The following is a 16,068-nucleotide window of genomic DNA, read 5'->3' as shown; positions in this document are numbered from 1 at the left end:
AGGTGCAATGAAAACCTTCGTTCCTTTCTGTGTTGTCCTTTTGGTGTTTGGGAGTGTCTCTGAAGCCAAGTTTGATGATTTTGAGGATGAGGAAGACATAGTGGAGTATGATGATAATGACTTTGCTGAATTTGAAGATGTCACAGAAGATTCTATTACTGAATCTCCTCAACGGGTAATAACTACTGAAGACGATGAAGATGAGACCACTGTGGAGTTGGAAGGGCAGGATGAAAACCAAGAGGGAGATTTTGAAGATGCAGATACCCAGGTGAAGTTCTTTTTCTTGATTTCTTAGGAAAGTGGAAGGATAGGAAAATTTGTAACTGGCACTTTCCCTAGACGTTAAAAGTAACACCCAGGGGTGCTTGGGTGGCTCAGTCAATTAAGTGTCCAACTTCAGCTCAGGTCATGATCTTGCAGTCCGTGAGTTCAAGACCCACATTGGGCTCTGTGCTGACAGCTCAGAGCCTGGAGCCTGCTTCGGATTCTGTGTCTCCCTCACTCTCTGCCCCTCTCCCACTCGCACTGTCTCTCTCTCAAAAATAAAAAAAAATGTGAAGAGAATTAAAATTAAAAAACGTAATAACCACATCTAGGGAGACCTTTACTCTCTGGTATCTTTATTTTTGTTCAGTAGGTGGAGCTCTTCTAAATGTTTTTGGTAGGTTCCCACCTTTTACACTGATGGAAGAATGGATTGTATTTTTCTCCTCTGTGGAGAGCCTGGCTGGAAGGGGTAGAGAATGCTGTGTGCGGGTGGGAATTGTATCAGAGTTCCAAGGCATGGAGAGCTGTCATTTGTTACAAACATGGAATATCTGTGTTCTGTGCTGCTGCTTACATGTTCTGTTTTCCTCTACAAATACTGCCTACAAACATGAGCAATTGCTGGCCATATTTGTAGGGGGAAACAGATTGTGCCTCATTTTTGTAGGAGGGAGATACGGAGAGTGAGCCATATGATGATGAAGAATTTGAAGGTTATGAAGACAAACCAGACACTTCTTCTAGCAAAAATAAAGACCCAATAACAATTGTTGATGTAGGTATACAGGATTCTGAATTCCAAACTAACCAACAGACTATCTGGTTGTCATTAATCCCAGAAATATCATTAGTGACATGTAGCTGGTGTTGATGTAATGGTGGGAACTGTGAAAGAGTTTGACATCAGTTCTTCTGATAAAACCACACCTAGAGAAGCAACCCTGTGTTTTTATTCTAGTCCTCCTAGTTTTATTTATCAAAGAATGATGAGACTAGAAACTGGATTATTTGGGGTGGGATTCAGAATCAAGTTTAATACAAAGGGCTTTTCAGCTTTTCTTTCTGTATGATTGTCCTCACATTTTCTTAAAGAATCTTTTGAGGCTGACCTAGAAAACCAAAATGGGCATCTTTTTCAAAGTATAACCATATTTAATGACAGTTATCTGAATGATCCACTTCTCTTTATGGGTTTTCTTATTCTCCTTTATCCGACGAGTTGGATGGACTCCATCTCCTTCAGCCTCAGCCAACATTAAATGGAACAACTGTCCGTCTTTAGGTCCCTGCACACCTCCAGAACAGCTGGGAGAGTTATTATCTAGAAATTTTGATGGTAACTGGTCTGCTCGCCTACATCATGAATTATATCATCGGGAAGAATAAAAACAGCCGCCTTGCCCAAGCCTGGTTTAACACTCATAGAGAGCTTTTGGAGAGCAACTTTACCTTAGTAGGTAAGTTAGGCCAATACAAATCCAGCTGTGTGCTTGAACACCACCTGGTAAGGACTATTTATTCCTCTCAGTATAAGCTTCTAACTGCTTTCATGGACTGCTGAAGAGATTGCTTTTTTCCCCTCAAGGGCCCCATTTTTTTTAGGTTGCATGTACTGAATTAATTGCACTTATGAACTAATTTTCTAATTTTTCATTAATCAGTAATTGCTAAACAGTTTCTGATTAGCTGAGATAATCAGTGCTATCAAAGCAAGTTGATGGAAGTCTGGCTGAAAGCAAGGAATTGTGACATTGTAGGTAGCTTGATAAATGCTTTCAGCTCATCTTGTAGAAATCCCTTAGAATTTCATGTTCTGGGAATGTTAGTTTTGGATCTGCTGAAAAGGTACACACTAAAGTACCTTAGAGGAAACTTGTGGACTCGTGTAGTCTAGAGAGTAAAGTGGACTCAACCCACCTTTACCTCAGTTTGACCTTTCATGCTTTGTTTCCTTTTAGTAAGCGAGTAAGTATCCATCTGCTCAGCTCTTTAGCAGAGTGCTTATGGGTTATGCCAGGTCCTTTCAAAGTCAGTGCTCTCTCCACTGTACCCTAGTATTTCAGACTCCCTTTTGACTTGGAAATTAGGAAAGAAATAGACAGCCTTTAATGCCTTCCTGTTCCCCTCAGGTATTTTCATTTGGTGTGTCAGTCTGCTTTACCTTGTTGAACAATTTTTTTTGTACACTTAATGGATTAAATGAAGGGAGGAAATGATTAGAAATTGAGCTCTTTCTAGATCTAAAATACAATTCTTAATACCCAATGTTACCACATTGCTGTTGGAAAAGCAAACTTGGTTAAAGTTAATCCACAAGACACACAAGAGAGAGTAGTGAATAGTTTGCATTAATGGTATTTTTTAATTTACTGCATAGGAGTTTCATTTTTGTTTGTTTTAACTTTTGACACAGACATTTAAACCGACTTTGCTCCATTTTGTATATACTTATGAGGCATTTATATTCTAAGCAAATCATCATTAACAAGTAATACTTGAGTCCATACTTTTTTTAAGATTTTTTTAATTTGTTTTGAAAGAGAGAGAGAGCAAGCAGGGAAGGGGCAGAGAGAGGAGGAGAGCGAATCCTAAGCAGGCTCCATGGTGTCCGTGCAGAGCCTGTGAGATCATGACCTGAGCCAAAACCAAGAGTTAGACGCTTAATGGACTGAGCCACCCAGGTGCCCCTTTAAGGTTATATTTTTAAGTAATCTCTATACCCAACATGGATCTCGATCTTACAACCCTGAGATCAAGAGTTGCATACTCTACTGACTAGGCCAGCCAGGCACCCCTGGAGTCTGTAATTTTTTGTTGGAGACAGTAAAGAGTATTGAAAGGAATATGCCCATCTATTGTATGTTCAGAGAAGAATTCTTCCATAAGATAGCAAAGTATTATTTTACTAAAGGTATGATCATTTAGGGGTCAGAATGGAGGAAGATGTGGTGATTAGGCCCCAACATTTTTGGTGAATCACATTAAATGGGTTTACCTCTAGGGGATGATGGAACTAACAAAGAAGCCACAAGCACAGGAAAGCTGAACCAGGAGAATGAACATATCTACAACCTCTGGTGTTCTGGTCGAGTGTGCTGTGAAGGGATGCTTATCCAGCTGAGGGTAAGTACAGAATTTCTGTACTTGTTGTATATCTTCCTTTTTCTCCAGTATGATTTCAGATCCAAATTTAGTGTCTCATCATTTCTTTTTTGACTAAATTAGATCTAAAAAATCATTTTTCTACTAACTGGTAAATGTAGAGTATATTCAATAAAATATGCAATTCCCCTTTCACGGTCTTTTCTTTATAGTAATAAAAGTTGCAACTATTCTCTTGTTTTCTCAGTTCCTCAAGAGACAAGACTTACTGAATGTCCTGGCCCGGATGATGAGACCAGTGAGTGATCAAGTGGTATGTATTTTTGCTAGTTTTTTATGTACAGACTGAATTCTTAACTTTTTAGAGTCTATTCCATTCCTTGCCTGGATTCTGTTTGAATTTCAGGCAATTGTGTCCCTTGCCAAAAATGGACCCTTTTCTATTTCGACATACTGTCTTCTACTTAGTGTGCCAACTGCAGGGAGTGGGGAACATGTGCTTTTTGTAGGGAAGGAAATAGATATCACTAGGTAGGTTTGCTGACTCCACCTGGATGATGGGGGAGGGGGACAGGTGTCACAGACAGTTTGCTCTCATGTCTTACTCTGTGCCTTGTATAGGCTTTTATCTTGACAGCAAGGTAGGTTTTTTTCTCAAATATTTTTTGCTTCAAATAATACATCTTTGGCTGAATGAGCTTAAATCATGATCTGGGGACCTTATTGTTTGGTGAACCTTCTTCCCTTTATTTAAATCAACATGTTGATCTGTAAATTGTGTCCTTTGTCAGAAATGTCACATTCTCCCCCCCATTCATTCAACAAATAAGTGCTGCCTTTCACTGCTACAAGAAACCAAAATATTAAAAAAATATAGTCTCTTTCACCTAAACTAATAGAACAAGAGATGCCTGCATATGTGTCAAAATACAAAGTAGTATTTGGTTAACCACTGCTGTATAAGTAATATAATTAGGTACTTTGAAATGTCATTGGATTAGGGTGCCTGGCTGGCTCAGTCTGTGGAGTGTATGACTCTTGATATTGGGGTTGTAAGTTCAAGTCCCACAGTGGGCATAGAGCTTGCTGGGAGGGAGGGGAAAGGGAAGGTCATTGGACTGAAACTCACTGTTATTTTAAAGGTCTCATTTTTAGTTGCAAACCTATCTTTTATTCATTTTAATTTTTCAAATATGGCCACTGATGGTTTAATCTACTTATTTTTAGAGGCTCATCAATTAAGAGTCCTGTCATTCTAGGTAGAAAGGAGGAAATCTTGCTGTATCTTCAGCTATCTTTTGGTGGAAATTCTTCTTTAGAGTGTTGTTTTAATCCTTTTCAGTTCTTTCCTGAGGTGGATTTAATCTCTTTTCCCTGAGCCAGCAATCATTTTATCTCATTTTTTCTGCAAAGATAAATAGCCTCAACAAACACAATTATTTTTTAGCCCTTTTCCTGGGTTTTGTTTAAGGTGGTGTTTTGTATAATTTCTGCTCAACAATGAAAAGCAGAAAATCTTTCCTTTTATAGCTGCCATCTTACCAGGTCTTTGCTATATTTCCCTATTTTAACATTTCCCTTCAACATACTGATAATTTTTGACCCAGACATTTTAAGATATGATTAACATGAGAAATATGACAAATAGTGTCATGTTTTAACATACCAGATTCTTTAGGTTTTTTACTTTATCTCCCTGGTCCAATGCAGTTTATTAAAAACTATTTACCTGTCTCTGTGGTATTTTCCAACATGAACAACCAATTCTCTAATTGTCCAGATACCAGCTGTATGTCCAGCAATTCAGTTGTATTCACTTCTGATACCGTATACTTGGAGTTAGTGCCAAATTCCACGAGTTAAAAGTCTCAGTCCCTTAAGACTGCTCGCGGGGCGCCTGGGTGGCTCAGTCGGTTAAGCCTCCGACTTCGGCTCAGATCAGATCTCACGTTCGTGGGTTCGAGCCCCGCATCGGGCTCTGTGCTGACAGCTAGCTCAGAGCCTGGAGCCTGCTTCCGGTTCTGTGAAAGACTGCTCGCACTTCAGATACCAGTTGCAAGTCCCAGGTCATTGTACTTCTGACTACCTGGCTATAAATCAATAATTCCTTGGCTCACTTAGTAGAACAGGCGACTCTTGATCTTAGGGTTGTGAGTTCTAGCCCCATGGTCGGGTGTGGAGATTACTTAAAAATGAAATCTTAGGGGCGCCTGGGTGGTTCAGTTGGTTAAGTGACTGACTTCAGCTCAGGTCATGATCTCACGGTTTGTGAGTTTAAGCCCCACATCAGGCTCTGTGCTGACAGCTCAGAACCTAGAGCCTGCTTCGGTCTCTGTGTCTCCCTCTCTCTCTGCCCCTCCCCGGTTCATGCTTTCTCTCTCAAAAAAAAAAAAGTAAGTAAACATTAAAAAAATTTTTTCAAAACAAAAAAATGATATCTTAAAAAAAAGGTTCCCGTGGCCCTCCTTTCGGGTTCAGTAATTTGCTAGAATGGCTCATAGAACTCAGGAAACCATTTTGCTTGCATTCACTGGCTTCTTATGATGGATACAGTTCAGGAATAGCCATGTGGAAGGGAGGTGTCAGGCAAGGCTTGGGGGTGGGGGTGGTGTGCAGAGCTTCCAGACTCGCTGGGTGCACTGCCCTCCCAGCAAATCTCAATGTTCAGCAACTTGAAGTTCTAAAGCATGAGATCCTCTTCTGAAGGTCATTCAGGTTGTTCACAGAAGTCAGGGCCCCATGGTTGCAAGTCCCCAGTTTCTTACTGTTGCCACCTGGAAACCATTCAGCTCCTGGAGACCGTTCTGCAGCATTTGGTACATGGTTCCCCCCGTACGTGCTTTCCCACTTCAACTCTTTTCTTCAACTAGGGCCCAGTCACTTTTGAGTTGAGGGCTCAGTTGATTAGGTCATTCCAGGATAAAAATCTCTCTTGACTAACTCAGTCTTCTCATCAGCAGCCTTCTGCCACGTGATACAACATAATCATGGGAATGGTATCCATCATTTTCACAGGTTCCTCCCATTCCAGGGGAGGATGTATACACCAGGGGGTGGGAATCTTGGAGGCGATCACAGAAAACTAACAGGTGAGTTTTGTTATTGTTTTTAAAGCAAATAAAAGTAACCATGAATGATGAAGACATGGATACCTATGTATTTGCTGTTGGCACTCGGAAAGCCTTGGTGCGACTCCAGAAAGAGATGCAGGATCTGGTACGTTGTTCCAACTCAAATACATGTAAAATTGTCCCTCTTTTTACATAGACATTCAACTTTAGGGCATAGGGTATTTAATCATACCACTTGAATTTTTAAGCACCACTTTGAAATAGGTCAGAACACATTCTCTTGAGAAAAAAAGTTTGTGCATAATAAAATGTCATGTCTTACCTTTAATAACTTCTTCCTCTAGAGTGAGTTCTGCAGTGACAAACCTAAGTCTGGAGCAAAGTATGGACTGCCAGACTCCTTGGCCATCCTGTCAGAGATGGGAGAAGTCACAGAGGGAATGATGGATACAAAGGTAAATGCAATAGAAGACATAACATTTGCAGACCTCAGCATTTACAGGGCACAAGTGCATTTTATGATGATGCTCTATTCCTTTCCCCCACAAACATTAAAGTAACTTCTTTTGGGGCACCTGGGTGTTTCAGTTGGTTAAGCAGCCAACTTCGACTCAGGTCATGATCTCATGGTTTGTGAGTTTGAGCCCTGCTTTGGGCTTCGTGCTGACAGCTCAGAGCATAGAGCCTGCTTCAGATTCTGTGTCTCCCTCTCTCCCTGTGCCTCCCCTGCTCACACTCTGTCTCTCAAAAATAAATTTTAAAAAATACCTTCTTTAAGCAATAGATTAGTTTGTCAAAAAAGATAGCTTGATTAGTCAAGTAAATCTTCTCTCTAAACCAAGAGCAAATTATTCCTAGGATTGCTAATGGCTTTCAGGCTTTTTGTAAAAGGGCTACAACATTAATCCTTGTTACCATAGCATTTAGTCCATTTTTTTCTATTGATTGTGGAATGGTAGTACATCTTAGTATCATAAAAACACGGAATAGCTTAAAGACAATTCTCATACGTAAGTTTGAGTTGATGTGCTTATGAACTCCCCTGAATTATTTCAGATTTTATCTTCATGCTTTTATTCTTATTTAGAACATTATTTTGAGACATATTTTCAGTTGCTCAATAAGAAGAAATTTGATCATTGCTATGACCAGAGAAAGATGCTATTTTCATCATAGAGAGATCTCTTATTTAAATTTTATTTTTTAAAAGCCCTAACTTTAATTCCATTTTGAAAAAGTAAGGAGGATTAAAGAGTGAATATCTTTATGAAAAAAAGGGAAATGCATCAAACCCTACATAAAAAAATATTTTTTTCTTTATTTCAGATGGTTCACTTTCTTACTCACTATGCTGACAGGATTGAATCCGTTCATTTTTCAGACCAGTTCTCTGGTCCAAAAATTATGCAAGAGTACGTATGAGATAAAAATATTGAAATTAGCTGTCCCCGCTAGCTTTCTGTGTTGAAACACCCACAAGGTGCTTCTGCAGTTTTTCTTGCCCAATGAATGAGGGAAGTTGATGACAGGCATCCTATGTTTTACTTTGCTTGGACCGTATGTATCATGAAGGTAACTGAAAACCTATGGGAGACAAATAAGCCTCCCAGTTTGCAGCGTGTCACCGAATGTATGCACCAGCTACTCAGTGAGGTGTATGAGAATCTTACAGGTATGGCAAATACTAAGAAAATGCAATTGCTAATTTCATGCCATGTTATCAGATACAATCAATATGGTAAGAGTTTCTGGCTTCAGAGTAATATTGTTTGAATGTTCATATTCAGGGCCCAAGTTTGTTTGAAGTCATTTCCTGTCTCAGGAACGCATACTTATTTAAGTTTATCCTTGGTATAGAATTGGTTCTGACCTAAATTTTTAGTTAAGGGCTTCTCTCTCATAAGCTACGGAGTTGGGCTAAAAGCCAGTCTGGATTTTAGTTGCATGTCAAATTTTTCAGGCCCTTATGCCTCTGGATAGTGTTGCATCATCCTAGCCTTGCTCAACTCAGTAACAACACTGTGGGCAAAGTATCACGTTGTGACATTCATGGAGGCTTTTATGTGTAGGGGCAAGAGAGGAGGGTTGATAGTCAAAGATTACAAAGAAATCTTTGGTGAGTGGGAATTACATTATATACGCATAGTAGATCATTTCTAAATTTATTGAGCCTTGACTCAAAAATAAGATGCTTCATTATAGGAAAATAGGAGTTGGAAGTAAACCAAAAATCTATCAAAATAAGTAAAAATATTCTTTAAAATGCAGACCTCATACATAAATACAGGCTCATTTCTGGCTTCCCATATGAGAGGACTATATCCTGCCTAGGGAACATCACTGGAGCTCCCAGGTGTACAATAAAGATCACTTGGGAATGCATCCATTAAACAGACGAGTAGACCAAGGGACCTGTAAAGCTCCTTTAGGCTTTGAGATTATATTTAACTTTGGGATGCCAAGCCAAATACTGTGCTGATTATTTGTAGGTATCTGATCATCTAAGTGAATTGGGTGACTTATGTCTTTCTGATGTTCTTTCTAAATATCCTTTCTTTTATGACAGGGAAGGTCAGCCTTTAAAGCTACCTGAAACTAAGAGGACACTATTGTTTACATTTAATGGTAAGTGTTCTGTGGTCTTGCCTGAGTTCTTCATTTTCGGTGAGATGACCTTAAGGAGAGTATTGTTCCCTCATAAATGATAGCCATAAAAACTTACATTAAAACTAACTCCATGCCTGCTTATTGGTTTTTGGGTTTTTTACAATAAGAGATCCTTTTATTTACTTTAATTTTTTTTTTCTGCTGCATTTTGGCTGCCTAAGACACTAGGAGAAAGAAGTCTATTAATATTAAAAAAAACAGAAAACAAAAAAAACCCAGAGTTGGGCGACCCAGAAGTATTAAATCTGCCATTAACTCAATAGGGAAATGGCTTTGTTTTCCAGTGCCTGGCTCAGGTAACACTTACCCAAAGGATATGGAGGCTTTGCTACCCCTGATGAACATGGTGATTTATTCTATCGATAAAGCCAAAAAGTTCCGACTCAACAGAGAAGTAAGACCCACGGCTTTTATTATAAGTTGGCACCTTTTATTGTTGTTTTTCCCCCAAGGGAGTCAGTGAGCAATGATTTCAGTGATTCTATCTTTGTTAGTTGACTTGAAAGTGCTAAATGGGGATGGTTCTATAAAAAATATATATACTAAGGGGCATCTGGGTGGCTCAGTGAGTTGAGTGTCTGACTCTTGATATCAGCTCAGATCATGATCTTGAGCTTTGTGGGATTATGCTCCGAGTTGGGCTCTGTGTTGACAGCTCCCTAAATCTCTGCGTGTCTCTCTCTCTCTCTCTCTCTCTCTCTCTCTCTCTCTCTCTCTCACAATAAATCAACTTAAAAAAAAAAAGTAAGAGAATACTAAAGGGGACTTGGTACTGTTGGATTGAAATGGATTTCTTATGAAATGCTTTGTTTCTTGGGGAAAAGGGCAAACAAAAAGCAGATAAAAACAGAGCTCGAGTAGAAGAAAACTTCCTGAAGCTAACACACGTGCAAAGACAGGAAGCCGCACAGTCTCGGCGCGAGGAAAAGAAAAGAGCAGAGAAGGAGCGAATCATGAATGAGGAAGATCCTGAGAAACAGCGCAGGCTGGAGGTAAGACAGACTTTTCTTCTCCCTGCTTAGTGGTAAAACTAGGATTTATTTATATATTGTACCATATTGACTGTTAAGGTAGTTCTGTGTAGGAACATAGATAGATGTAAAAGCTTAGCGTTTTCTCAGTATTTGGCATGTTACTAGTTATTTGATGGCGCTATAAAGGAGAGTAGATTATCCCCCCTTTTCAAACCATGTTAGATTGAGTCTGTGATCCTGGAGAATGATATAAATCATTCTCCTTTCCCCAGCACAATCCCATTTTGAAAGCTCCATTATGATCTTTCAAGCCAAACACCTAACTGAAGTAGAAAAAAATTAGGAGTTTTAATAGAAGCCAGCACATGGAAAAAGAACAGCAAAAAAAACACAAAACCAGAAGAAGACAGGAAATAATAAAGATCAGAGCAGAAATCAGTGCTATCAAAACCAAAAACCAGGTATATCAATGAAACCAGAGCTGGTTCTTTGAAAGTATTAACAAGAGAAGTCATAACCAACACAGCAGAAATACAAACAATAATAATAGAATATTATGAGCAATTATACGCCAATAACATGGACAATCTGGAAGAAATGGACAAATTCCTAGAAACATAATAAACTACCAAAACTGAAATAGGAAGAAAATAGAAAATTTGAACAGACCTATAACCAGTAATCAAATTAGTCATCCAAAATATCCCAAAAAACAACAGTCCAGGCTCAACTGGCTTTCCAGGGGAATTCTAGTAAGCATTTAAAGACAAGTTAACACCTATTCTCTTGAAGCTGTTCCAAAAAAATAGAAATGGAAGGACAACATCCAAACTCTTCCTGTGAAGCCAGCATTGCCTTGGTGCCAAAACCAAAAACCCCACTAAAAAGGAGGAACTATAGACCAATTTCCCTGAGGAACATGGATGCAAAAATCCTCAACAAGATACTAGCCAACTGGATCCAACAATACTTTAAAAAAATTACCATGACCAAGTGGGATTTATACCTGGGATGCAGGGCTGGTTCAGTATACACAAAACAATCAATGTGATTTTTCACATCAATAAAAGAAAGGACAAGGACCTTTGACACATGATCCTCTTGATAGATGCAAAGAAAGCATTTGACAAAATATAGCATCCTTTCTTGATAAAAACCCTCAAGAAAGCAGGAATAAAATGATCATACCTCAAGATCATAAAAGCCATATATGAAAGACCTAACACTAATAGCATCGTCAATGGGGAAAAACAGCGCTTTCCCCCTAAGGTCAGGAACAAGACAGGGATATTCACTCTCAGCACTGTTATTCAATATAGTATTGGAAGTCTTCGCCTTAGCAATTCGACAACACAAAGAAATAGAAGGCATCCAAATCAGCCAGGAGGAGGTCAAACTTAACTCTTCGCAGATGACACATATATATATATGGAAAACCCAAAATATTCCACCAAAAAGCTGCTAGAACTGATCCATGAATTCAGCAAAGTTGCAGGATATAAAATCAATGAACAGAAATTGGTTGCATTCTTATACACCAATAATGAAGCAAAAGAAAGAGAAATCTAGGGATTGATTCCATTTACAATTGCACCAAAAACCATAAAATACCTAGGAATAAATCTAATGAAAGATGAAAAATCTATATGCCGAAAACCATAGAAACCTTATGAAAGAAATCGAAGACACAAAAAAAATGGAAAGATATTCCATGCTCCTGGATAGGAAGAACAAATATTGTTAAAATGTCAATACCCGGGGCGCCTGGGTGGCTCAGTTGGTTAAGCCTCTGACTTCGGCTCAGATCAGATCTCACGTTCATGGGTTCGAGCCCCGCGTCGGGCTCTGTGCTGACAGCTAGCTCAGAGCCTGGAGCCTGCTTCCAGTTCTGTGTCTCCTTCTCTCTCTGCCCCTCCCCCTCTCATGCTCTGTCTCTCTCTGTATCAAAAATAAATAAAACATTTAAAAAAAATTTAATAACACCAGCATTCTTCACAGAGCTATAACAAACAATCCTAAAATTTGTATGGAACCAGAAAAGACCCTGAATAGCCAAAGCAGTCTTGAAAAAGAAAACCAAAGCTGGAGGCATCACAATCCCAGACTTCAAGCTGTATTACAAAGCTGTAATCATCAAGACAGTATGGTACTGGCACAAAAAGACACTCAGATCAATGGAACAGAATAGAGAACCCAGAAATGGACCCATAAACATGGCCAACTACTCTTTGACAAAGTAGGCAAGAATATTCAATGGAATAAAGACAGTCTCTTCAGCACATGGTGCTGGGAAAACTGGACAGTGACATGCAGAAAAATGAGCCTGGACCACTTTCTTACACCATACACAAAAATAAACTCAAAATGGGCAAAAAACCTAAACATAAGACTGGAAGCCATCAAAATCCTCAAGGAGAAAGCAGGCAAAAACCTCTGACCTTGGCCGCACAACTTCTTACTCAACACCTCTCTGGAGGCAAGGGAAATAAAGCAAAAATGAACTACTGGGACCTCATCAAAATAAAAAGCTTCTGCACTGCAAAGGAAGCAGTCAGCAAAACTAAAAGGCAACCAGTTGAATGGGAGAAGATATTTGCAAACGACATATCAGATAAAGGGTTAGTATCCAAAATCTATATAAAGAACTTCTCAAACCCAAAACCCAAAAGACAAATAATCCAGTGAAGAAATGGGCAAAACATATGAATAGACACTTCTCCAAAGAAGACATCCAGATGGCCGACTGACACATGAAAAAATGCTCAACATCATGCATCATCAGGGAACTACAAATCAAAACCACAGAGATACCATCTTATACCTGTCAGAATGGCTAACATTAACAACTCAGGCAACAACAGATGTTGGCGAAGATGTGGAGAAAGAGGATCTCCTTCACTGCAGGTGGGAATGCAAACTGGTGCAGCTACTCTGGAAAAGAGTATGGAGGTTCCTCAAAAAATTAAAATAGAACTACCCTATGACCCAGCAATTGCACTACTAGGTATTTATCCAAGGGATACAGGTGTGCTTTTTCGAAGGGGCACACGCACCCCAATGTTTATAGCAGCACTATCAACAACAGCCAAATTATGAAAAGAGCCCAACCAGCAATCAGAAAGAATGAAATCTTCCCATTTTCAACTACATGGATGGAACTAGAGGGTATTATGCCAAGTGAAATTAGTCAGAAAAAGACAAATATCATGACTTCACTCATAGGAGGGCTTTAAGATACAAAACAGATGAACGTAAATGAAGGGAAGCAAAAATAATACAAAAACAGTGAGGGGGAATGAAACATAAGAGACTCTTAAATATGGGGAACAAACAAGGTTACTGGAGGGGTTGTGGGATGGGGGAATGGGCTAAATGGGTAAGGGGCATTAAGGAATCTACTCCTGAAATCATTGTTGCACTATATGCTAACTTAGATATAAATTTTAAAAAATAAATTAAAAAAACATAGGGAAAAAAATAGTGTTAAAGAGGATGGGGAAAAAAAAAAAGAAGCCAGCACATGTCCCCTCTGGTCCAAATACATCTTGATTTCTTCTTCTTCTTCTTCTTCTTTTTTTTTTTTTTTTAACTACATCCAAGTTAGTATATAGTCCAACAATGATTTTAGGAGTAGATCCCTTAATGCCCCTCATCCCTTTAGCTCATTCCCCGTCCCACAACAAATACAGATTTATAAATCTGGCTTTATAAAATTTTTAATTTGATCATGATACTAGAAAATATTAATATTTTTGTTTGTATTTTGTGCATAACCAAAATCTCAAGCTCAAGAGCTTTTAGGCTATGGTATGTTATGTTTTAAACTAATCAGCACGTTCTCACATTTTTGTGAAATAAGATGCCATAGTCCAGCTATAAATTTTAAACCTTGTAAATGCTGGTGAAAAACAAAGAGGATAAAGTTCTGGGAGATGTAAATTCTAATGAGAATAATCTCGAGAACTGAAGAAAATCCTTAGAAGTGGAGGAGACCTGCTGCCAGCAGACAGTGAGGCTGCCGTGTGGCGCTGCAGCTGCAGCCCTGTCATCGTTGCTGTTGAGCACAGCGTCCAGGATGCCACAGGCCTCCTCCCATTTTATCTTTCCCACCATTTTTCATTTGACTTTGTTTTCTTATAAGAGCAATGTTAATGGGACACCCAGGTGGTTCTGTTAGTTAAATGTCCAACTCTTGATACCGGCTTAAGTCGTGCTTTTGTGGTCATGAGATCGAGCCCCACATCAGACTCTGCACTCACAGCACAGAGCCTGCTTGGGATTCTCTCACTCATTCTCTCTCAAAATAAATAAATAAACATTAAAAATAAAAGCAATATTAACAATGATGTTCAGTTCTTTGGGATGCTTATACAATAATAGCTAGCACAGCTATAGATGGATAAACATTCAAGCTTCCACTGCTGTATGAGTAAATAGTTTTTCTTATCTAGTGTTGGAACCTAACACAGTCAATGGTTCCCAAACCAATTTACAAATCACCCTTTGAAATGTAATTTGTTTTACTGTCAATAACTGTATATACTATGTGCTTCTGTTTTCCCTATTCCAGAATTTCTCGATCCTATTCCAATAGGGGAGTATATTTCTCAGGACATTTCTACCCCAAACCTTTAAAAAATAAAAGTTTGAGGGGCGCCTGAGTGGCACAGTCGGTTGGGCCTCCGACTTCGGCTCAGGTCAGATCTCACGTTCGTGGGTTCGAGCCCCGCGTCAGGCTCTGTGCTAACTGCTAGCTCGGAACCTGGAGCCTGTTTCTGGTTCTGTGTCTCCTTCTCTCTCTGCCCCTCCCCCTCTCATGCTCTGTCTCTCTCTGTATCAAAAATAAATAACAAAAAAAAAAGCCTTGTGTTTTAAAAAAAAATAATAAAAATAAATAAAAGTTTGAGATTACATCTGAAATAATCTTTAATCAGATGTGACCCCTAGTAACCAACAGTGAAGTCATACTTTGACTTGGGCTCTAAGGTTTCCCTCCGTACAGGTAGTAATAACCAAAGACTTTTACCACTAAAATAATGTGTTTGGAGCTTCTTTTTCTCTTTCTACATAACCTCCTAATTCCTAAATAAAAATTTGATAAAAATCCCAACTGAACATTACACATTTAAAAATGTATTGTGCTCAGGTTTAACACCTGTGCTAATAAGAGATGCAGTTAATAACCTGAACAAACAAGATCTTAATGTTTTCTGAACTGCAGTACAAATCTTGGGCAGATACACATAAATGTTATGATAAAAGTTAGGTTGGTGTTTCCCAAGTACAGGAAAAATCAGAACAGCAAGGCTGCTTAAACGTAGTGAAATTTCTTTCTAATTTGAGATTTGAGTTACCTTTACTTCATTTCAAGCTAATATTCATTAACCAACGCAGATATAAGAAAATTTTATAACTATCTTTTCATATGCTATTTACGGTACAAGTCTAGATTTTTTAAATAATAATATAGTCAGTATTCTAGTTTTGATTTTTTGTGTGTGCTTAGAATTTTGGATTCCCCCTTTTTTTCCCCTAGGAAGCTGCCTTGAGGCGTGAGCAAAAGAAATTAGAGAAGAAGCAAATGAAAATGAAACAAATCAAAGTGAAAGCCATGTAAAGTCATCCTAGAGACCTGAGTGCTGATACCACCTGTAAGCTCTGAATTCACAGAAAACATAATGCCAGTCCTTTTCTCATCGTAAAGTCCAAACACTCCCAAGTGACTAAGAAATCCGGATTTCCTCACCTGTTCTGTTTCTGAAGTTTTACAGAGGTTATAGATGCAAGGGAAGGACTCTGTTTCTGTAATTCTCTTCCAGATAACCAAATTACTTTGATTATTTTATAAAAGGAAAATAGATCTATGTAGTTTTAAAATATTTTTAAAATTATAACAAATCAGTGCTTTTAGTGCTTTGATATTTGAAGAAATATCATGAAGTTTATAGATATATAATTAGATTGTTGCTTTTTGTTTAATCTGG

The 16,068-nt window shown here is 38.7% G+C and overlaps 1 protein-coding gene across 1 annotated transcript; it reads left to right on the top strand.

Moving 5' to 3' along the window:
- Positions 1-7: 7 nt before the first annotated feature.
- Positions 8-16,062, top strand: CCDC47 (coiled-coil domain containing 47). Its single transcript, XM_029928938.1, has 12 exons — positions 8-271; positions 938-1,045; positions 1,553-1,727; positions 3,272-3,393; positions 3,620-3,685; positions 6,487-6,588; positions 6,788-6,898; positions 7,770-7,855; positions 9,010-9,068; positions 9,395-9,504; positions 9,935-10,102; positions 15,621-16,062. Exons 1-12 carry the CDS (start codon positions 8-10, stop codon positions 15,699-15,701), a joined length of 1,452 nt encoding a protein of 483 aa, XP_029784798.1. The 3' UTR covers positions 15,702-16,062.
- The last annotated feature ends 6 nt before the right edge of the window (positions 16,063-16,068 follow it).

This window comes from Suricata suricatta, chromosome 17 (genome assembly GCF_006229205.1).
Source record: "Suricata suricatta isolate VVHF042 chromosome 17, meerkat_22Aug2017_6uvM2_HiC, whole genome shotgun sequence".
NCBI lineage: Eukaryota > Metazoa > Chordata > Mammalia > Carnivora > Herpestidae > Suricata > Suricata suricatta.
This window is presented reverse-complemented; position numbering and strand designations above follow the sequence as displayed.

Excerpts from the sequence above, each read along its gene's own strand:
- CCDC47 (XM_029928938.1), top strand. The coding sequence starts at position 8 with ATGAAAACCTTCGTTCCTTTCTGTGTTGTCCTTTTGGTGTTTGGGAGT. Across the intron at positions 3,394-3,619 it reads GGATGCTTATCCAGCTGAGG|TTCCTCAAGAGACAAGACTT; the intron begins GTAAGTACAGAA and ends TTGTTTTCTCAG. Across the intron at positions 9,069-9,394 it reads ACTATTGTTTACATTTAATG|TGCCTGGCTCAGGTAACACT; the intron begins GTAAGTGTTCTG and ends TTTGTTTTCCAG.